Source organism: Phascolarctos cinereus, unplaced genomic scaffold (assembly GCF_003287225.1).
Source record: "Phascolarctos cinereus isolate Bilbo 61053 unplaced genomic scaffold, phaCin_HiC Scaffold_4;HRSCAF=312, whole genome shotgun sequence".
In the NCBI taxonomy this organism is placed as follows: Eukaryota; Metazoa; Chordata; class Mammalia; order Diprotodontia; family Phascolarctidae; genus Phascolarctos; species Phascolarctos cinereus.
Window position 1 is genome coordinate 504,768,217 of NW_027555847.1, and position 24,755 is coordinate 504,792,971.

At 36.0% G+C, this 24,755-nt stretch overlaps 1 protein-coding gene across 3 annotated transcripts in view; it reads left to right on the forward strand.

The window, feature by feature from the left end:
• The window catches only part of ROCK1 (Rho associated coiled-coil containing protein kinase 1), a 132,966-nt gene that overhangs the window by 36,088 nt on the left and 72,123 nt on the right, over positions 1–24,755 (forward strand). For 2 of the 3 annotated variants that reach the window (XM_020970649.2, XM_020970650.2), the window contains exons 2-4: positions 9,784–9,865; positions 21,229–21,329; positions 23,912–24,049. In XM_020970649.2, the coding sequence (XP_020826308.2) occupies positions 9,784–9,865; positions 21,229–21,329; positions 23,912–24,049 (321 nt within the window). The remainder of the gene's footprint in view (positions 1–9,783; positions 9,866–21,228; positions 21,330–23,911; positions 24,050–24,755) is intronic. The other variant, XM_078153474.1, reaches the window with a different exon arrangement.

Here is a 24,755-nt window from a genome sequence, read left to right on the forward strand (position 1 = left end):
GTTAAGAGAAACTAACAGTTACTGATAGATTAAAAAAAAACCTGTTAGATAATTTGTCTAGCCAGAGTTTCTGCTGTTAAGCTTGCAAGTGAAATGAACCTTCCAAGAATTCTGGTAAAAGCATTCTTCAGTTTGTAAACATTCTGTTCTAAATAATTTCTAAGCTGGTCATTTGCAATTCGGAAATAATTTTGCTATAGGAACAGGGTTGCAAATAAATTAGGATCCCAGGCTAACTCAGAAAAATCTGCTAAATTTATATTGCAGCAGTCATCAAAACCATCTCTTATTGGTAAAAGAAAAAAAAATAGAGAGTGGGTCTGTATAACATTAGACAAGGACAATCAGAAACGATGGAACTCAGTAACCTGTTTGATAAGCTGGAAAATAAATTATCTAAGAAAGATCTCCCTATTTGATAAAAACTGCTGGGAAATTAAAAAAACAAACCAACAATTGCTGGCAGAAATTAAGTATAGACTAACACCTTAACCTTACATTCTATAATACATTCTAAATGGATATGTGATTATAATATTAAAGATTACACTATAAAAAAATTGGAAGAGAAGCAGATCATATACTTCTCACAGCTCTAGGTAGGACATATATTCTTAAGGTAAAAAAATGAAATTCATAATTTTTATTATATTAAACTGAAAAACTTCTGCACAAACAAAATTAATGCACCTAGGGTAAGAAGGGAAGTGTTTGCATTGGAAAAAAAATCTTTGTATCACATTTCTTTGATAAGAGCTTAGTATTGAAGATATATAAACCATTGACATATGTGTGACCAAAAGCCTCTTCCCAATAGATAACTGGTCAAAGCATATAAATAATTCCCAAAAGAAGAATTAGATACAAAAGAATACTCCAAATTACTAATGATAAAAGAAATGCAAATCAAAAAACCCCAAAGTTTCACCCTATAACCTGTAAATTGGCAAAACTGACAAAAGATGGGAAGATTTCATGTTGCAAGGGCTGTGGGAAGATAGGTACACTGGTGCATTGTTGATGGGGATGTGAATCAATATAACCATTTTGGAAAGCCATTTGGAATTATGTAAATCAAGTGACTAAAACATCCATATCCTTTGGACTGTGATACTATTACTGCACTTATGCCCAGGGGTGCCACTGATAAGAAGAAAGTTATAGCATGCATCAGTCAGTCAGCATTTATTGTGTTTAGTCATTTCAGTTCTATCTCAACCTTTCATGACTCCATTTGGGGTTTTCTTGGTAAAGGTACTGGAGTGATTTGCCATTTCCTTTTCCAGCTCATTTTACAGGTGAGGAAACTCAGGCAAAAAATGTCTGAAGCTGGATTTGAACTCAGATCTTCCTGACTCCAGGCCAGGCACTCTATCCACTACACCACCTACTAAGTATCTTCTGTGTGTCCAGGCAGTATGCTAAGCTCTGGGGGTATTAAAAGAGGCAAAAGAGAGTTCCTGCACTCAAGGAGCTTGCAATCGATTGAGGAAGACAACTTGTAAACAAACATATGCAAAGTAAGCTATACATACATGCATACATACATACGCATATATATGTGATAAGTAGGAAGTTATTAGCAGAGGGAAGGCACTAGAATTAAGGCATGTTTATAGCAGCATTTTTTGTGATAGCAGAGAATTAGAAACAAAGTAGATGCCCATCATTTGGAGAATGGCTAAAAAATACTGTGGTAGAGTATAGGAATGTGCTTTAAGAAATAATTAATAGAATGAATATAGAGAAGTATGGAAAGCTCTACATAAAGTGACGCAGGCTACAGTAAGCAGAGTCAAGAAAACAATTTATACCATGGCTGCAACAATGTAAATGGAAAGAACAACCATACACAGAGACACAAAAAAATCAAAAGTGAATGTTGCAGGATTATAAAGAGCAAGTATGGCTCGAAAGACTTTTCAGTTATGCTGCTTTCCCCCCTCGTTTTCTTTTTTTTTATCTTTAAAAAAATTACTGTTGTATGAGGTAGTTTTCTGGGAAGGCAAAGGGAGATCAAAGGATTTTGGAGTAAATTATACTGACCTAGGCCTGAGACCCTCTGGTTCTTGAACCTGGCATTAGAGGGGCAGTGCCAATGTAATGACAAGGAATTAGAATGGAGATTTTTTCTTAGATGAGAACTATGATGGTGACATTTTTAGTAGTGGAGACATCAACAGCAGAAAATCTGAGAGCTGGAATAGCTCTTTGGCCATCTTTTCCCACCCATACTTGAAAATGAATCTTTTTTTATAGTAGTCCCAAGAAGTAATTATCCAACCTCTGCTGCAAGACCCCCAGTGAGGGAACCTGCTACCACCTGATGTTGCTCATTCTTTTTTTTTTTTTGGTAGCTCTAATTGTTAGAAAGTTTTCTTTGTATCCAGTCACAATTTATCCAGTCTCAATTTGCCTTTTTATACCTTCTGCCCACTGGTTCTAGTTTTGCTCTCTGGGGTCAAGAGGAAGGTGGCACAATGCATAGAGTGCTGAGCCTAGATTCCGCTAGACTTGACTTCAAATCAAGTCTCAGACATGTAATAACTGCGTTCCTGGGTAAGTCAGCTATAAAATGAGGGGTCACATTAACATTTATTGCACAGGATTGTTGTGAGGATCAAATGAAATAGTATTTGTAAAGTGCTTAGTACAGTGCCTGGTACATATTAGGTATTTAATAGCTGTTTGATCCCTTTTTCTATTTGTCAGCCTTCAGATGCTAAAAGACAGCTATCATGTGTCTCATTTCCTCCCCCATTCTCACCCCAAGTCTGCTTCATTCCAGGCTAAGCATCTCCTTTTCCTAAGAAATCCTCATATGGCAATAATTTGAGGCCTTTCACCATTTCTGGTTGCCCTCCTCAGAACACCCTTCAGTTTATCAGGTTCCATCTTAAAATGTGGTGCTCTGAACACTAAGCACAATAATCCAGATATGATTTGACTAGAGTAGAGTACAATGGAGTTATGCCCTTCTTTGCCCTGTTTACTATGCTTCTCTTAATATAGCTCAAGATTGCATACATTTTTTGGTTACCATATTATACTGTTGACTTACTGAATTTGCAGTCCTCTGAAATTCCCAGAATGTTGTCAGAGAAATACATATCTAATCATGTCTTCTTCATCTTATATTTGAAGATTTTATTTTTTTGAACCCAACTCTAAGACTTTTTGCTTTTCCTTTTGAAATTTCATTTGATTAGATTGTCCAGAGTTTGAGGCTAATTTCTTAATCTTTTTGGACCACTTAATGGTTGTGATATAGAGGAAGTTCTTGTTGAGTTGTGTGTTGAACTTGTACAAAATGTTGGCTATTCCAGCATTGTATATCAGCTGATATACAATATTGATAAACATGCTGTTGACGCCTCCATCCAAGTCATTAATAAAAATGTTAAACAGCACAAAGCCAATCACAGATCACTGAAGACTCCTTTCCAAATTGACATTGGATTATTTTTAAATGAGGGACTGGCCATTCGACTAGTTTGAAATCCATCTAGTTGTATTATTACTTAGTCCACATCACTCCATCTTTTTCACAAGGAATAGTTTGAGGGACTTTATCAGTTGTTTCATTGAAATTGAATGTATTTTTTCTCATATATTGGATTTAATTCTCAAATAATTTTCATTAAAGAAAATTATTTTTATATCTTTATCTCTTTAGAAATAGGTATGGCCTTTATTTTCTTTAGAATTTATTTAAAAATATTCTATTTTTCTGAAAGCCAACACTACTACGATGGCAAAACTTATAAAAATAGTTGATACCCTTATTGAAACCTCAACTTTAGTTCAGGCCCTTGTCAACTATCACTTGTTGAAACTGGTCTAACTGGTGTTCCTGCTTCCAGTTTCTCTCCTTTCCAGTTCATCCTTCATTGCTGACAGGGGGATATTCCTAAAGTACAGGTGTGACTACAGCACTCTCTTATTCAGTAAACTCCAGTGGTTACCTGTTACATCTAGGATGAAATACAAATTTATCTCCATTTGGCAGTTGAAGCACTTCACAACCTGGCTACCTACCTTTCCACGCTTATCACACATTGCTCTCCTTTATGCACTCTTTGGTCCATTCTTGCTGGCCTTCTTGCTGTTCCTCACTAGACATTGTCTCCTTTCTTTGTGCTTTTGCTGACCAAGGCTGTCTCCCACTCCTGGAAGATACTCCTTCTTTACTTTTAAAATGCATATCTTCTCTTAAAATCTTCTTAAAATCCATATCTTCCTTCAAAGCTTAGCGCAAATATTTTCTACATGAAGTCTTTCCAGATTCTCCTCCCTCCCTAGCTGCTGGTATTTTATGTATACTTTATGTGTACATGTTGTTTTCTACTATAGAACCTGCATTTCTTGAGGGCAAGGGCAATTTCGGTAATGTCTTTGCATTCCAGCACCTAGCACGGTATCTGCCATATGTCTGTCACACACACACACACACACACACACACACACACACACACACACACACGTCGCTTAATAAATTCTAATATGTTTCATTAGTGAGTATTTCATTTCTCTTGGTTAACTAAACTTTTCTAATTTATTTTGCTCACACCACTCTATGCTAATTTTTTTTACTTTGTGTCCTGAACACTTGAATTTCAGAGCTACAGGGAACTTTAAGATAGTTTTTTTCTTGCCTTTGATTTTACAGTTGAAAAAACTGAGGTCCATACTTGGAGATAGCAGAGGTAGACTAGGACTTACAGTATTGGAAAGATAGCCCAAGTGTGTGTTTCTTCCCTTATGAGAGGGAAGATGAGCATAGTTATAGCTTGAGACATGGAGGATATGTGGGGCAGCTGGGTGGAGCAGTGGATAGAGCACCGGCCCTGGAGTCAGGAGGTCCTGAGTTCAAATGTGACCCGAGACACATAACACTCACTAGCTGTGTGACCCTGGGCAAGTCACTTAACCCCAATTGCTTCATCAAAAAAAAAAAAAAGACAAAATAGTGTATCATTGGGGCAGCTAGGTGGCGCAGTGGATAGAGCACGGCCCTGAAGTCAGGAGGACCTGAGTTCAAATGTGGCCTCAGACCAAACACTTGACACTTACTATTTGTGTCACCCTGGGCAAGTCACTTAGCCCCAGTTGCCTAAAAAAGAAAGAAAGAGACATGGGGGATGTGCAAGAGAGGGAATAATTCATGGACGAGGTCATGATAGGATAAAAAAGATGAAAGGGCAGGGATAAATTTAGGTAAAAATATTTTTCTTTGAAGGTACAATATAAGATATTTAGGCGTAGTTTATTAATAACAGTAGTAGCTGACATTTTATGATGTTTTCAAATTTACAAGATGCTTTATATACATTACTACTCTCAACTCAGTAGGGTTTTATTAAACATTTTTGAATGAATTATATTCTCTCTTTGGGTCTGTTTTCTTATTTAAAAAATGAATGATTGAATTAGGTGATTTCCAAAGGCTTCTTGTAGACCTGCCATTCACCTTGACTTCAATACAAGCAAACTAACATGAAAAATAACAATAATAATACCTGTAGTACCTAACTTATAGGATTGTTGTGAGGCCCAAGTGATTATAATGTATGTAAAGCATCTTATAAATTTTAAAGCACTATAAAATGTCAGTTGCTACAATTAACAAACTGTGCTTCAGCATCTTACAATGTAACTTCAAAGAAAAAAAGTGTATATATGTATATATGTACATATATACCTAAATTATTTTTTAAATTATTGTGAAATTCTAGATAAGAGAATTAGAGAATTTTAGAGGTAGAAGGTACTACTAGCTTTTCCACCTCTTTATAGCTAGGAGAGATCATCTAATCCACGCATTTACCAAATTGTGTCAGTTATTTTATATTGCAATGCATTTGACACCTTCTTCTTCCTTTTTACCCTCATTGCCATCGCCCTATTAAAGCTTCTATCATAACTTACCTTGAATTGTTAAAGCTTTCTGGTTCATTCTTTATGCTGTTGCCTATTGCGAAAATAGTCTTTCTAATGCACAGGACTGAAAATGTTGCTCCTTAGGAAAAAAGATGTTTACTGAATTCCCATTGCTTGCAGAGTAAGTCATTTGCACTTAAGTGCAAGTCACTTAACTAGTTTGTCTCAGTTTCCTCATCCATAAAATGGGATAATAGCACCCACCTCCCAAAGTTTTAAGGATAAAATGAGATGATAATTGTAAAGGGTTTAAAAGCACAGTATCTGACACGTAGTGAGGGCTGTGTAAATGTTAGCTGTTATTATTATTACAGAATAAAATTCAGGGTAACCTCTGAAATTCCTTCCTGCTATTGATCTGTGTGATCTTTGGACTAGTCTTCAAGGCTAGTTTTATTTCACTCTACTTCTTTTCCCTTTATGTAGTGTACTTTCCAGCCAAACTGGACTACTAGCCATCCCTTGATGTTATTTTGTCCTTTATTGCTTCTTTGCATCACTTAGATTATTCTCTCTTCATCATCATACTGAAAAGGGTTCAGTGACCTAATCACTCTCTTCATCAATGTAGATTACAGCCCATGCATACTTGTCCATACTGTATGACTCTTGTTCATGTCCTCCCATAAAAGGTTTCCACTCATGCTTGCAGATTTTTGTTTCTTTTGATATTGAGAAATTACAAGTGGATTATATGGACTTTCTATCATTATGTCTTCCTCATACCACTTGACTAGCCCTTCTTAATTTTTTGGTCATACTTTTCTTTGGCATTTGATTCAAGTCAGTTAAACTTCTATATGAAGTCATTGTATATGTTGATGTTATTTCCTCAGTCTGTCTGTAAGTGTTTATTAAGCACCTACTATATTCCAGGCACTGACTGGCATTACAAAAGAGGGCAAAAGACAATCCCTGATCTCAGGGAGGTCATAGTACAATAGGAGAGACAACATGAAAATAATTATGCACAAATAAGATATACACAGGATAAACTAGAGATGATCAATAGAGCAGTGGCACTAGCATTAAGGGAGGTCAGGAAAGTCTTCTTGTAGAAGATGGGATTTTATCTGGGACTTGAAGGAAGCCAGGTAGTCCAGGAGGCAGAGATGAGGAGGGAGAGCGTTGCACGCATGGGGAGTAGCCAGTGAAAATGCTTGGAGTTTGGTAATGTGGTGTCTTGTGTGAAGAACAGCATGGATATTTCCATCCATTTCCTATTTTCTGACATGAAGACTTTTCTGGAAGAAAGTATTCATGATGAATAGATGTGAGGCATCTGTGTAGTCCACAAATCTTTGGACTCTCATGTCTTACATTGGAACCATTCCTCACTTAGGCTTACCTAAGAATCCCAAATATATGTTGATTTAGTTTTGAGAGTCAGATTGAGTTCATAAATTTTCTCTGCCTCATCTTTTGCAACAGATGGTATATAAAGTGCAATTGTTTTTGTGGTTTCATTACTTACTGATTGCTCTCATATTGTTGTGTGGTAAGTATTTGGCTTCCTTGGGGGAGGGGGGAGAGAACCTCCCAAAAAATAATTACACGGTATTGCTGTATAAAAATTTCAGCAAGTTATTTGAGAGGTGTTGGGTTTTTTTTTCCATGAAAGTATATTGGCTTTTGCTACACAAAAATTTAAAGCTTAGTATTTTAAAGAGAATCCATCCAGTAAAGAGAATATTTGGAGCGGGAAATGAAGTGGGAGATTGAGGTCTTCTGTTTTTTACTAGCTGAGAAGGCTAATAACACAGATGGGTAATTCTCACTTTACTTTTCTTCTCCTCTTCCCCCATACTCCCCACTCCTCTCCCCATTCCTCCCTCCATACCAGTTGGCCATCTCCCTTTATAATTTACAAAGTTTATCAACTATGCTACCTCCATAAGGACAAAGATAGAAGGGATTTGAGTGGCTGAGGAGAAACTGAGACTGAGAAGAGTTAAGTGATTTGTCCAGGATCACACAGCTACACCCAAGACTGGATTTGAACTCATATACAACGCCACCTAAACTGCTAAGTGCTTGTTGGCTAGTAACATCTTTAGGCTTATCCATCCACAAATGCACAGTAGCGTTGAAGAGCGAAGTGTATAAAAACCCTTTGGGAATGGAGGCTTTAGGGGATCTCTTCCCACCACTCACCACAGCACATCTTCTCTATTTTTAGTGATGAAGAGGAGGGGAGGGGGAGAAATGAAGTGGCGAGACAAAAGGAGAGATCTTGAATTTAAATCCTAGCTTCACTGATTACTGTGTTACCCTGGCCACTTAACCCTTCTCAGTTATAGTTTCTTCACTTGTAAAATAGGGGTGATAATGCCTGAAATATTTACTTTGCAGTCTTGTTGTGTGGAACTCACTTTGTAAAACCATAAAACAATATGATAATGTGAGCTGCTATTATTATTATGTCTAAGAGATGTGGGCAAGGATTCAGGCCAGTAGAAGATGTGCCTCCCTTACCTTGCAATATAAGCAATGGGCATGTGACTCATTCAACATGTGTGTGAATTGGTGGAAAAGTTGTTCTGGATCCAAATCCTGCTGCATGTAATGGCTGGGTGACCATGGACAAGTTATTGAACTTACCTGAGCTTCAGTTCTGTCATCTATCATAAGGTTGTTGTGAAGAAAGTGTTAAGTTATACCTTAAAGCACTATATTAGATTGAGTTATTATATGTAGAAAGTCATAATAATATTAACAATAATGCATTCATATAGCACTTTAAGGTTTACAAAACTCTTTACAGATATCATCTGTTTTTATAAAGCTGAGGGGGTACCATTTTGTTCTTTGGTCTCTGCTTAAAGTCTTGACTCACATCTATCTCCTACACAGTTGCCAAACTAATTTTCTTAAAGTGAAGGTCTGAACATGTTCCAGTAGCCTCCTGTTGTCCCTAGATTCAAACATCATAAACTGCTCTGTCTGGAATTTAAAGCTGTTTACAATCTGACCCTTTTCTACTTTTTTGGTGGTCTTACATATTATTACCCTCGAACACACTTTTTGGTTTGTTTGCTATTCCTCAGCAAGCATTTATTAAGTGCCTAATATGTACCATATTTTCCATCTGCATGCTTTTATACTAGCAGTCCCTCATGGTTAAATGCTCTCCCTTCTTGGAAACTCTGGCTTCCTTCAAGACTGAGCAGGAGGCCTCCCCACCTCCCACCAACACCCCCCCCCCCCGTTACCTTGTATGTACTTTGTATCTTATGTACAAGTGTCTCCTGATATGAGATTCCACCCATCCCCACACAGAAATCTTTAGCTTATTTTCATTTTTCAGATACGTTCAAATTCAGTCTCTGATGGACTCAAATCTCCTCATGGAATTTCTCTATCTATACTTTGTCTGATCCAGCTTATCTTTCTACCTGTAGCACCTTGAATACTGTCATGTTAGAATCCATTCAATCATGGTGGCCCTACTGTTCTTGATGGTGAAAAGCTTATGATAAATTTTTTATAGATTTCCATCTTTATCTTCTCAGTTCTGCTTTCTTTACATCCCTGAAACTTGCTGTTCCTTCCATTGTATTGTTGTTATGTTGATAATCTTCTGCTATCCAACTGCTTCTGTTCTTGTCTTGTTGAAGTGATTTCTAGCTCTTAAGTCTTGATTAGATTGTTGAACGTTGATTCCTTAGGAATTTCAGCATAATACAACCAGGCTGCAAGCTGATTGTAAGAATGAAGGTATTCTTAAAATGTATGCAAAAAAAAATTCAAGGCATTTGACATATCATGAACGTGAATGAGGAAAAAGTTTTATTCAAGTAGTCAAGAAAACTGATCTCTTTTTTTTTTTGGCTTGTTTTTTAGGATGGGTTGGATGCTTTGGTATATGATTTGGATTTTCCTGCACTAAGAAAAAACAAAAATATTGACAACTTTTTAAGCAAATGTAAGTAATCCTCTATAATAATTGACATATATGCATATATATAAAAACCAAATATGACATATTTAAAAACTTACCCATTTTGTGTAATTTTATATTCTTCTCTCCATTCTTAGGTTAGAAAGCACATGTTCATTAAAGCTTCCAACATAGGACTAGTTTGGGTGAGAGAGGAGGAGGAGGATCATCATTTTATTGCTTCTTAATAACATTTATAAAAGATTATGTGCCTAAAAAGATAACACGTAATGACTAAAATGGAAAGAGTTTCAAAAGTTATAAACTGTTTATCTTGTCTTACCCCTCTTTTATATGATTCTGTGCTTGTTTTCTATTATAATAGATATTTGGGTTGCATCAATATAACTTAGTAATTATGTCTGAAAGATTGTTCAAAAGATTCCTTTATCTAGAAGGTTGTATAGTCTTTGGTGTGAGGTGGCACCATTTTTTGATATGGTTGAAAAATTTGTCAAAAAAATTAGCATCAAACCCTTTAAGTGAAAAACTGTCTATAAAATTCTATTGAGACAGAATCATGGATTTGATATTGACTTACAGGGTTTTTTGGGGGGGGAGTTTTATTTGTTTATTTATATTTATATACTGGACATAAATGCTACGTTCAGAGTTGACATTGTGGAATTTAACAGTTGTATATCTTAGGCTCTTCGAACTGTTGAGACAGCAAAGGAGCATAGTGGGTAGAGAGGTCTATATCTGTAGTCAGGAAGCAGGAGTGAAAATCCTCCAACACTTACTAGCTGTGGGACCCTGGCTAACTTTTATCTGCATCAGGTTTCTCATCTATAAAATGAGGATAATAGCACTTTACAAGATTATTGTGAGGATCAATCTATTATTATTGATTCACTTTAAATTTATATTTAAGGTATTATCTTTGATCTGCAAAGTGCTATGTAATTCCATATATCTATTGGATAAATGCTTATTGAATTAAATGGAGTTTATGGAATTAAATACGATATACTCATTTTTAAATTAGAGAGTATCTAAACTAGTTATACAGAAGACCATTATTCATGCTTCATTAAGGCTATTTCTACCCTCTCTTTTAGACCCAATCCCTTCTTGTTTCCTCCTGGATCTTCCTCTCAGAATTACCCTCTGATTGACTGTAGTGCTCCTCACCGTGTATGTTGTAAATAATAAAAAAAATTAAGTGCTTAATATGTACTAAGCTCTGTACTTTGTCCTGGGAATACAGAATGAAAAATGAAACAATCCTTATCTTCAAGAAGCTTATATTCTTTCAGGAGAGACAGCATATAAGTGTAAATCTGTTCTGTTCTCAAGCTTTCCATGCCATTGAAGACCACAATTCCTCTTGTGACTTACTTGACTTAGAAAATAGACATTATACATTGTAAGTTCCCCCTTCTCTCTGTTCTCTACCTCAGAACTCCTGTTTGGTCATCATGTGATTTTCTTTCTTCTAGTTGTTTTCTCTGACAGAGAAGTGACCCTTCTCCTTTATAAAGCTAACTCTTCCATTTGTGCCCTTTATTCTATCCCTGGGAATTTGTCTTTTTGGCTCTGTAGTACAGCAATAGCTTCCCAGTTATCTTCCCTACTGTCATTCATTCCTCTTTTCAAGCCATCTTGTCCAAAGCTGCTAAAATATCCTTTCTGCATCATAGGTCTGCCCATGCCACAACTCTGTTCAAGAATTCTCTGTAATAAGATCTCTCCATCTTAGAATTTAAAACCCTCCCTGTTTGATCACATTCTCCTTTTTTACACTTATTTCACATTATCCCCCTTAATTCACTTTTTGTTCCAGCCAGATTGGCTTGCTTGTTCTTAGAACTCAGTATTTCATTTTCCACTTCCATGCTTTTGTAAAGGCTCTTCTGCATACTTGGAATTTACTCACTACCACAACTACTTAACATTCTTTAAGGCTCACCTCAGATGCCACCTCCTCCGTGAAGCCTCTCTTGATCCCCCAAGTAGTTAGTTTTTCTCACTTGTTAGATTGTTGTATCTTTGTCTCTTTACTTTTTTGATCCCTCTGTAGAATGTATGTTCCTTAAGAACAGGGAATGTTTTTCATTCGAAAATCCAGGGTGGCCTAATAATCCTGGGAAGTGGAGGTCAGCACAGGAACCTAACTGATTCAGGGTAAGACCAAACAAGGCCAGATACTGCACCTAAATACACATCAGGAAGCATCAGGGAAACCCAAGAAGACACCTGCCGGTATAAAAAATTGTTGTAAATCTAGAAATCCCTCCAAAGAAGGGGAGAGTGATTGTAATAACTTTAAGCAGAGACTCAGATGAAAAAAACATTTTCCACAAGGATAATGTAAGACATAAGCAATAAAATAGAAGTTCTGGAGCAAAGAATTGGAAGGAGAATAGTTTAGAGAAGAATTTTGTAGCCCTTAACCCAAATGATGAATTGCTTAAAAACTAGAATGGACCAAACAGAAATCAAGAACAACAGGAACAAACTTCCTGATAATTATGGGGAGATTAAAAGATTTGGGATGGAGGGAGAAAAGAAAAGAATTAGAATCTAATATGGTGCTCATCAGGTGGGGAATGGCTGAACAAATTGTATTATATGACTATAATGTAGTAGTATGCTGGAAGAAATGGTGAAAAAGGTATTTCAGTGAATCCTAAGTAGTAAGAATATCTGCTTGTCAAGTGAAGTGAGCAAACCCAGGAGAACAGTTTGTATAAGAATAAATAACATTGTAAAACAAAACAACTTTGGAGGATTTAAGAACTCAGATTAATGCAATGACAAATGAGTTGAGTCTCCAAAGGATAGTGAAACATGTTCCCCACCTCCTGAAAGAGAGATGATGGATTCAGTGTGGAAAGCTCTTTTTTTACATGCTGCTTTTTGTATATTTTAACTTGTATATATACCTCTTTGGTACAAGGATGTATGTAGTGGGTTGTGGTTTGTTTTGTTTTGTTTTTTAACCCTCCTTGGTGGTGGTGGTGGTGGTAGTAGTGGTGGCGTCAGTGGGAAGAGGGTGGTAATAGTGAGGCCCCTCGCCCCCAAAAAAGATGGCCATGGAAAAAATTTTTAAATGTACGGAAGAGAATAGAAGGAAGTTAGAAAGTACAAACAGGACTGTTTTGAAAGTAATGTGGCATATATTATATATGGCATGAAATAAATATTCAGTAATCCTCTTTTGTGTTCTTCTGTGACTTGGAGTTAGGAATTTCTAAGTTCAAATCCTCCTCAGACCCTGGCAAGTCACTTATCTTCTGTCTGTTTCAGTTTTATCACATATGAAATGGGGATAATAGTACCTGTCTAACTGGGTTAAGTTAAGAATCAAGTAAGATAACATGTAAAGCCCTTTGAACACTTAAAGCACTATATTATTGTTATGTTTTTTTTTAATCTCATTTTTAAGTTCAGAATAAAAGTAATTAGTTTTTTAAAAGTTAGATAAAATCCTCTTACAGGGTCTAGTAGGGGAAGTGATTGGGGGGAGGATGTGTGTATACATACATACATATATATGCACATGTAACATATATGCGATGAATGTCCATGGTATGATGTAAAAATGCAGTAGGAAAGTTAAAAAGCATAATGTTCACAGGAGTATGAAGTTATTTCAGGTAAGACCATAGAAGATAAGGACTTGAATTCACTTACTCTTTCTTTCCCTCTAGTCTGGTTTCTATCCCTAACACCCCACTGAAACTTCACTCATAGGTTACTAGTGTTTTTCTTGCCAAATTCAATGATTTTAAAAAAATATTGTCCTTGTCCTCTTTGACCTCAACTTCACATCTAACATTGACAACTCACTCCTTGAAACTTATTGTTCCTTTGGTTACTGTAACATAGTACTTCCCTGGCTTTCTTCTTCTGTCTTTGATTTGACTTCTCTTCCTTTTCTTCCTTCCTCTGGTAATTGTGGATGATCCGCTTATGTGACTTTGTCTTCAGCTGGGCTTACTGCGTTCTCTTCCCTTTAGAAGTCTTTTGCTACTGTGACTGAAACTATCACTTCTCTGGGGTTGACTCTCAAATCCTGATTCCTAATTCTAGTTCTGCATTTCCAGTACCCCTACACATTTAATAACATTAAAATGGAATGTTTAGGCTTCCCCTGTCTTCTTGTATCCTTTCTTCTAGTTTTCTTTCCAAAATAAACTCTACTTGTTTACCTACAGAACAATTTCTAGTGAACAAAAAAATTGTTAAATTGAATAGAATCAGTACTATCACTATTTTTTCAAGACTCTTGTCTGGAAACATTTGTCACCTTTGTTTCCCCATATCCAGCTCAGTTCAACAAACCTTAAGTGCCATATGTATGCAAGTCACTGTTATAGGCAATCATGAAACAAAGATCAAGAAACTTGTAGTCTACTGAGATTAGGAGTTGAGGAAAAGGAGTATAATCTACATACCAGCTAAGTATAAATTATAGTAGGAAGTTATGAGTGAAAAGAGAACAGATAACATCCTCTAGGAATATTTGGGAAGAAAGAGAAGGGTCAGGTCAGGTAAGGGAGGGTCAGGTAAGACTGCGTGAAGAGGGGGCAGCTGGTTGGCACAGTGGATAGAGCACCAGCCCTGAAGTCAGGAGGACCTGAGTTCAAATTCGGCCTCAGACCAAACACTTGGCACTTACTAGCTGTGTGACCCTGGGCAAGTCACTTAACCCCAATTACCTTAAAAAAAAAAAGAAACAGAAAAAGAAAAAAGGGGCAACTAGGTGGCACAGTGGATAGAGTGCTGGCCCTGAAGCCAGGAGGACCTGAGTTCAAATATGGCCTCAGACCAAACACTTAACACTTACTAGCTGTGTGACCCTGGGCAAGTCACTTAACCCCAATTAGCTAAAAAAGAAAAAAAATGTAAAAGGGGGCAGCTAGGTGGCGCAGTGGATAGAGCACCAGCCCTGAAGTCAGGAGGAACTGAGTTCAAATCCAGTCCCTCAGACCTGACACTTACTAGCTGTGTGACCCTGGGCAAGTCACTTAACCCCAATTGCCTGAACGAACACACACACACACACACACACACACACACACACACACACACACACACACACACACACACACACACACACACACACAAAGACTGCACGAAGAACTTTGTACCTGACCTAAGCCTTGAAGGAAGGTAAAGATTCTAGGAGGTAGCGATGAGGAGAAGGTGAATTCTAGGCATAGGAGTCAACCTTTCAAAAACATGGAGGCAGGGAGAGAATGCCAAGTTATAAAGAGAAGTAAATAAGAACAGAATTATAATATTTTAGGAAGGTCCTCAGGTCATCTAGTTCAATGTCTACCTGAGCAACCTCTGTCTTTTAAATATCAGTGCCAAGATCAACTTCTGTATTTTTTTTTGGAAGTTACCTCCACCCAATAATGGGGAACTCACTACCTCACTACACTGCTTCATAGTATATTTCATTTTTAGACATGTCTAATTGTTAGGAAGGCTTCCTTGTGGTGAGCTGTAGTCTCACTCTCTAATTTCTACCCACTGGTACTAATCATGCTTTTTGTAGCCAACTAAAATAAGTTCTTGAAGGTTGCCAATGATCTTTCAGTTGTAAAATATGAGGGTCTTTTTTTTTCAGTTCTCACAGCCTCCTTTTGGATTTTCACCTTTGTTTTGGTGTCTGTGATACTACTCTCTCCTAATTGTCCTTGTCTGCCTTCTCCTTTTCATCCTCCATTTCTGGATTGTTGTTAATCTGCTATTCCAGCCTTTTCCCACTCTTGACTATCCCTGGCCTCTGTTCTGGGTCCTTTTCTCTTCTCTCCTTGTATTATCTTCTTTGATGATTTTATCAGCTTCCCATGGGTTCAGTTATCACATAGATGCAGATAACTCCAAAGTCTATATACTATTTTCCTGAACTCCAGTCTTGGACCTCCACTTAATTGTTTGGAAATCTCTACCTGGATGCTTATATCTCAAACTCAGAAAATCTAGAATTAAACTGATTTTCTTAAATTAACTGCTTTTCCAGACCTTTTATTGTTAAAGGCCACCAGCATCCTCTAGTCACCTGTGTTTATAACCTTTGCCACTTTATACCCTTTCAGTCTTATATCCAGTCACCAATTCTGTTGAATTTATCTCCAGAGGATCACTTGTTATCCCTCCGTTTTGTTTCACACATTAGCTTCTTTAAGGTTTTTATCACTTCTTAGATTCCTTAGTGATTTCCCTGCCTCTCTAATTTGTCCTTTGTGCACATATCAAGATAATCTTCCTAAGGCAAAGATCTATGTCATATTTTAAAGTTTTTATAGAGATTATCATTCACTTCCCAATAAATAATTCTTCCTCTAATACCTTCTCATAAAAAAAAAAGAGGTAAAGGAAAAAATCTAATGTGGTAATTATACATGAGAGTATTTATAACTTTCCATTTTTGTCATTTGCTATTTAAATTTTAGTTATTTGGAACTAAAACCATCCGTTGTTTTTGACCTGAGTATTACCTTTTAGTGTTGTCTTTATTTATGTTGTAGTAGTCATTGCAGATATTATTCTCTTGGTTCTGTTTACTTCATTCTGCATCATTTCTTACAAGTCTTACCATGTTTCTCAGAATACTTCTTGCTCACTTTACCTTTCGGTTCAGTAATATTCCACTACATTAATGAATTTCATTTTTTAAATCATTAATTGTTGGGCATAGTACTTCAGAATACTGTTTTTTGTGTGACCCAAAGTAGGAAATAAAATAGTTACTCACTGATAGGAAAATGGCTGAACAAATTGTATGTTAATATTAAGATATATTGTTCCATAAAAAATGAAAAGATAAATGTTAGGAATCCATAGAAACATCAGGCAACTCTATGAACTTTTGAAGAGTGAAAGAAACAGAGTATATACGATGACTAATAACATAAACAAAAGCACAACTGATAGGCAGCTATGCTCTAATTAATTGTAATGACCAATCTCCATCCTAGAAAAAAAATCGATGAAATGTATTTCCTTCCTGTTTGTAGAGAATTGGGGAAACAGCTAGGTGGAGCAGTGGATAGAATGCTGAGCTTAGAGTTAGGGAGAACTGTGTTCAAATCCATCCTCAGACACTTCCTAGCTGTGTGATCTTGGGCAAGTTATTTAACCTGTGTTTGCCACTGGTAAAAGTAATGGCAAGCCACTCCAGTATCTTTGGGAAGAAAACCCCACACACAGAGGTCTACAGGGTCACAGAGTCAGACACAACTGAAATGACTGAATAACAACATAACATACAAGGTACTAACAATATTTTTTGTAAAATTAATAATCCTATTTTATTATATGTGGACCTTGCTATTAAGGAGAGCATACCTGACACAAACTTATTATGAGGTTATTGGTGGTGACTTAGGCTCCTGAAAATTTTGAGGTAAATAGGAAAAACATGTTCTGATTGCATTTGGTTATGCAAATATCGAGGGCTAGAGATTGAGTGGGAAAGACAAGGGAAGAAGGAATAAGAATAGTACCACTTTGTTTTTCCTTTCCCCTTAAGACCAATATAGGGTCCAGTCTCACTATCAGAATGTACTCTCTCTCTTTTTTGTCCCTCATGAGAGGAGACACAAAAAGGAAAAAGAAAAGAGCATGCTCCAGAGGTTGGTGTCAGCTGTTCCTTCTACTAAGGTATTTTGCTTAATCGTTTTTCTTTGTTATAAGGGGAAGATTCAATGTAGGTGTCATCATCAGACTAGACCTGTGATTTCTCTGGTATAAAAGACTTCAATGAAAAACATTTCCTTTACCAATTTGAATCAGTAATAGTTCAGCCTCTTTGTAGTCTTAGAGAGTTTCCTGGCCTGAAGTCACACAGCTATTTGTCAGAGGATGACCTTGAAATGAAATCTTGCTTGCTCTTAAGGCCCTCTCTGTCTGCAGTGCCATGCAACCTTTCATGTAAAAAAAGATTGAATATAAGATTACTCCCTCCTGCCCCCATGCATCTGTTGTTCTTCAATGGTTTCGGTCATGTCTGGCTCTTTGTGACCCCATTTGGGATTTTCCTGGCAAAGGTACTGGAGTGATTTGCCATTTCCTTCTCCAGCTCACTTTATAGATGAGGAAACTGAGGCAGACAGGGTTCAGTGACTTGCCTAGGGTCAAACAGCTGGTAAGTGTCTGAGACCACATTTGAACTCAGTACCTTCTGATTCCAGGCCTGGTGCTCTATCCTTTGTGCTACCTATCTGCTTCTATACACATACATATACACACCAAAAAAAAGGTGTAGCTACAAATGTTTTCATTGTATGTATTATTCTTTTTATCCTTTACATTTGGGGGCTGTAGATCTAGTAATAGGGTTGCTGAATTGAAGTTTAATAACTATTTTCTTGCATAATTCCACATTATCATTTTATAATTTATTCTGCTCCATGTTTGGTTACAAATTCTTCTATCCTCAGACATAGAAGAAAAAACCTGCCATTCTTCTGATATTTTTTATGGCACTGCTTTTTACATTTGGATCATCTACAATAGAGTTTATTGCAGAATAGAGTTTAGGTAAGATGCCGATCTAAACCTTCCACCAAATAGCTTTGTAGTGTAGTTTTATCCTAACTGTTAAAAAGTAAAAAAGTAGGTTCTAGGCATTAAAGGCTGATAAATTATTCATTGATCCAAATCAATTTGGCAAGCATTCATGAAGCATCTACTATGTACAAGGGATATACATACAAAATTAAAAATCATCTCTGTTTTTGAGGAGCTCTTGTTTTACATAGAGGAATGTTTGCAAACAGATAGAAATATGCTCCTCCTCTTAATAGTTTGAGGAAAGAGAGCTAAAGATTCCCCGTAAGAGATGACACATGAGATGATAATTGAAGGGAGCTAAGGATTCTGAGATATGAAGGTGAGGGGAAAGTGATTTGCAGAGGTGGTACTTGGGACAGATTGTGTTGTGTCCAGGAAACAACAGGTGGGATCCAGCATTCTGGGAACAAGTAGGACAATTTGACTGGATTATAGGGTGTGTGATGGGAAATAATATTTGGTAAGCCTGGAAAAGTAGGCTGGGGACAGATGGTATAGGGCTTCAAGTGTCAAGCTGAGGTTTGTATTTTTATCCTAGTGGCAAAAGTGAACCAGTGAAGGTTCCTGGGCAGAAGGATAACATGGTCAGACTTATGCTTTAAGAAGGTCAGAATTAGGGAAATAGATTTGAGGATCATCTGTATTTAAAACTGGGAGTGAACTTGATTTTTCAAGGAAGACTGTATAAAAAGAGAAGGGGAATAGGACAAGTTTAGGGAACACTTACATTAAATATATTTTGGGGGGAAATAAGGGTAGCCTGAATGAATATTTAATTGTTTGTAACTAGTAAAGAAAACATTAAATATTTTAAAAGAGGAGTAGGAGCCAGCAAAAAAAGACAGTTAAGCAGAGATAGAGAACCAAGAGAGTGGAGCTTCTCTGAAATCAAGGGAGAGGAGAATATGTTTAGTTGGAGGTGATGGTCAACAGTGTCAGCTATAGGTAATGTAAAACGAAAGATGCCAATAAAAATGACATACTTTTTTATATCTGAGAAGAAAAAAAGAGTTAACCAAAACTAACTAGTACAGTGGAGTAGTGTGTCGTTTTAATGTTTTTAAACAGAAAATTCTAATCATAATGGTTATTTTTACATACGGTTTTTTTATTTACTAACTTGGACGTTCTTTGTAGAAATAATAATAGCTTATGTTTGTATCATACTTCATAGTTTACAGAGAGCTTTCCTCATATCATATGAGATAGTGTAATTGTTATTATCCTCAATTTACATATGAGGAAAACAGAGTCTTAGAGAGGTTAAGTGATTGGACCAAAGTTACACAGCTAGTAGTAAATGGCAAAGCCTGAATTTGAAACCAGAGCTTTTGCCTTCATATTCAGTGCTATTTCCTCTACCTCGGGCAGATAATGTGTTCTAATTCTGGACGGTTAGAAAATGATAACATGGAAATTTTTTTAAATAATCATGCCACATATTGACATTTCATTGAGATATGTTTTTTAGGTACTTACTCTTCTTTGGTTAGTTTGTTTAGATTATTCTTTATCACTATAGAAATTTTACAATGCCTTTGTGCTATACTTTAGCATCAGTAGGTAATAAACTTGTCTGCAGGTAGGCATATATAGTAGCTGCAGTATATATATATATATATATATATATATATATATATATATATATATATATATTTATAGGGCAGCTCGGGGGCACAGTGGCTAGAGTGCTGGGCCTGGCTTCAGGAAGACTCATCTTCCTGAATTCAAAACTGACCTCATATGCTCACTAGCTGTATGAGTCTGGGCAAGTCACTAAACCCTGTTTGCCTCAGTTTCCTCATCTGTAAAATGAGTTACAGAAGGAAATGGCAAACCACTCTAGTATCTCTGCCAAGAAAACCCCAAATGGGGTTGTGAAGAATAGGACTCAACTGAAAAATGCCTGAACATTTATGTATATATGTGTGTGTGCATGTGTTTGATTAAAAAAAACAAAACAACTTTCTTTTTGAAGCAAAACAAGCATAGTACCATGCAACTTTTATTAGAATCTGGGACTTAAGTTTAATACTTGTTCAGTGTTTTGTACAGCTCTGAAATATGAAGCTTTTCCATGTAATTTCATGCCAGTGTTGACCCATGTGGATTAAAATAGACTTATTTTAACCCATGACCAAATTTGGAATTAGAATATCTATCCACTGGGAATTTGTAAATTATTGTAGTTTATAGCATGACAGGTTTATATAAATAATTACAATGATTCCCACTGCTGTTTTAAATTAAAATTGAGTTTCAAATAGAGAGACATAATGAAAACAAGTGCTGAAGATGCCAGATTAGGTTAGTGTTTCTTGTACCTGTTTGTAACATCTCAGTCATTTATTTGTACCATTTAAAAGGGAAAAAAAGTTTTGAAATGCTGATTAGGAAGATAAAATTTTATCCTATTAGAGCAGAGCATGTTACTTCTTTGCTTTATTGATTTAAAGCATTTTGATTTTAATTTTTATTCATATCTCATGGTAAATTAACCATCCAAACTTGTTTTATCTTCTGTTTTCATTACTTGTATTTCTTCTGGCTAAGATTTTATTTTACTGTGTTACTATTAAGTAGAGAGAGGAGTTATAGGCTTTAAATTAATAAAAAGTCCTTTTGCTTAATTACTTTTTATGTACTGTATGTCATAATTTATATTTTATTGAACTGAGAAGTTACCAATCATTTTGTATTTTTTTGTCTTTTACTTTTTTCTGAAAACCTGAATATGGAATGGAATATGGAATAAGTGAAATTAAAAATAATAATTGTTTAATACTTATTTCTAACTTTTTCTCTTTACACAGATAAAGACACAATAAATAAAATTAGAGATTTGCGCATGAAAGCTGAAGATTATGAAGTAGTGAAAGTGATTGGTAGAGGTGCATTTGGAGAAGTGCAATTGGTAGGTTATTCCAGTGAACTTAATGATGATATGTTTTTTGGTAAGGGTGCCTATATTGGTTCAACAGTTTTTAATTTGAGACTATTGGATTTAAAAAAAAACTGATCACTTTGAATTTTGGTTACCCAATTCCTAAAAAAGTATGCAAATTCTGGGGTAAAATTCAACCGGCAGTGGTGTATTTTCCATAGGAAACTCTTAGGATCCATGCATAGGGAAAGAAGAAATTGAAACTTCAGAAGTAGAGTCTTCCTATTAGTAAGAATTGAGTATATGATAAGGTTCTAGATAGCCTGTTTACATAGCAAGATTGGGAGTGAGGGATGTAATTTTCTTCCTCTTTCCTTCTGTTTACCTAGCCTTGTAACACACCTCATATGTCTGTTCCCATCCTTCATTTCTCTAGACTGGATCAAAGTTGCCTGGCATTTGCCTGGTATTTACCTGTCAGAGTAATCTTATTGGTTTGCTAGGTTATTTGCTTTCACAGCCAGTTGTCTTTCAAAGTGACAGACAAATAATCTGTTTATTATATGATATTTAGTATGCATTGTGCATCAGGGTCTTTCTCATGGTATTGGATTTCTTTTGGTAGATTTCTTCGAATACACACTTAAGCCAGATCCCTTTAATTACTAAAATTCTAATCCAAGAGAGACAAAGCATTTTTTATGAGCTTATTGTGTGCTAGGCACAGCGTTAAGTTCTGGGTTACAATTACAAGCCAGTGTTCTAATGATTAAAGAGAAGGCATGAAGGGGAGCTGGAAAAGGCGGGGAGTTTATGTGGAGGACAGTAAAGAGTAAATGAAATCCTTTATCCAAAAGGAGCTAAACATTTTCATTTTCTTCCAATTAGAGATCAAGTACTATTTCATTTTTCTTCCTCTTATAGAAGAAGTAATTTTTAAGAAATATGGAATGTGGGTAGGTTTCACAGATTGGATCTTTTAGGTCCAGTGGTGCTAAAGATGGCACCATAAAATAAGTAAACTAGTGAAACTTAATGATGTCTGATAAGTATCATTTTAGAAGAGTAAAAGTCTGGGCATAACTATTGTGCATGGATTTCCCTTCCCCATCTCCTTTTTACCTAATTTCTCTCTATCATCTCTCTCTTTCTCCCAAAACTTCTTAAGATGCTGCTGCCAAACATGTTAAGAAAAAAACCTTTACTTCCTGAGGCATGCCCTGAGTCATTTTTGAATAACTCTGTTAAATTTTTCTTTTTTCAAACTGCAGTTTGCCTCTTTGTAACTTTTACCCATTGCTTCCACTTCTTACCACTTCATTAAAACAGAAGGAATTTAATCTCTTTCACATGACAGCCTTCTTAGTACTCTGAATATAGCTATCATATTCCCATATCTATTCTTGTGCAAGCTAAAAGTCCCTAGTACTTTCAGCCAACCTTCTGTATGATATAGAAGTACTTAAAAATGCTGGTTGATTGATTAAGATCTTTGACCGTTCTTGTTTCCCTCCTGGACATTCTCCTCCTTGTTATTTCTCTTTGTAAAATGTGATGTCCAAAACTCAGCATAATACTTCAAATGTTGTCTGACCCAAGGTGTCACCCCCCAGATTCATTGAGTGTGCAGTTCAGGAAAACTCTCAGCTCTTCTTCAAACTGCTCTTTAGCCATGCTTTTCACATTTTGAACTTAGGAAAGTGATTTTTAGAAACCAAGTAAGTATAAGATTTCATATTTATCCTTACTAAATTTAGTCTTATTAGATTCAACCAAATGTTCTAGCTTGTCAAGATCTTTTTGGATCCTGACCTCGTCATTCATTGTTCAATGTTGGTTATTTCTCTTAGCTTTGGGTCATCTGCAAATTGAGTAAAAAGATTTTGCATACCTTTTTCCAAGTCATTGATAAAGATGTTAAATAACATAGGGCTACTAACACATACCTGAGCTCTTCTGCTGGAGTCTTCCTTCTGAGCTAACATCAAACCATTAATGGCTGTTCTATGAGTTCAGCCAGGAATTAGAATGGGAATTCTAGTTAGGAGTGTAAAAATAAATAACCCTAAATTGGAAGCTAGCCTGTCTAATTCCATTAATACAGAGATGGTGTTCATCATTGCAACAGATGGCATTTTTCTTCCATATAATCTCATTGTAGAAACAAAATAATAAGGGCTAGGCATCAAAAGTGGGTGGAGGAAAGAGTATGGAGATTGGTTTGTCAGTTTGATTAGTTTTTGACTTAACTAGTAATTAACATGGATTTTACTTTTTGTTTTATGTAATTGCATAACACAAAACAATAGCCAAAGATTTTCAGAAATTAATGGAGACAATAAAATTCTGTCTTTTGTTAAAGTGATTTAAAGTTTAATATAATTTGTCAAATATATATATATATACACACATATATTTCAGCTAAAGAAGGAATAATTGAAATGACTGAGCTGTTAAAATATTTTTTGTCAAGTTGAAGTACTTATGAGATCTCATGAAGCTATTATACTCATTTAGTGAATTGGTGCACTTTATTGGGATTTCTTGAAGTTAAGAAATGATTTATTATCTAAGATATTATAATTATTTGAAACAAAACTTTTGTTTTAAAGGTAAGGCATAAATCCACCAGGAAGGTGTATGCTATGAAGCTGCTGAGCAAATTTGAAATGATTAAGAGATCAGATTCTGCTTTCTTCTGGGAAGAACGGGACATTATGGCTTTTGCTAACAGCCCCTGGGTGGTTCAGGTATAGTTATGCCACTGTTTTGTTTTATTAGAGCATAAATGTCTTAGAAGGAAGGAGAGAATATGGAAAGAAGGAAGGAAAAACTTACTGAACACTTTCTGTAGGTCAGCCACTGTGCTACGTGCTTTACAAATATTACCTTTTTTGATTCTTATAACCACCCTGAGAGGTATGTGCAGTCATTATTCCTTTTTTACAGTTGAGGAAGCTGAAACAGGGTAAGTGACTTGCCCAGGGTCACACAACTATTAAGTGTTTGAGGCTGGATTTGACTCAGGTTCAAATTACTCTTGAGTCAGCACTCTGTCCACTGCACCACCTAACTGCCCTTGGAACTTAATTCAGTTAAATAAAGAATTTGCAACTTTAGTAAAAACACTTTTGTTTTTTAATGTATCTGTCATATTATGATTAGTTGCCATTAAAGGTCATGCTATAGATAAGAAATAGTTGAGGTCAGACCAAGCACTTGACACTTTACTAGCTGTGTGACCCTGGGCAAGTCACTTAACCCCAATTGCCTAAAAACTAAAAAAAAAGAAAAAAATGTTGAGGAATCTATATGGAGTTAAGAGCAACTATGATGTGCCTGAAGAGTGGGCCTGCTTCTGTACAACAGATGTATTCTTGCATTTGATGCAGTCTGTTTAATAGATTTTATTCAGACAAGAATTTCTAGATAGTTTCTTAACCTTCTCTTTATGGA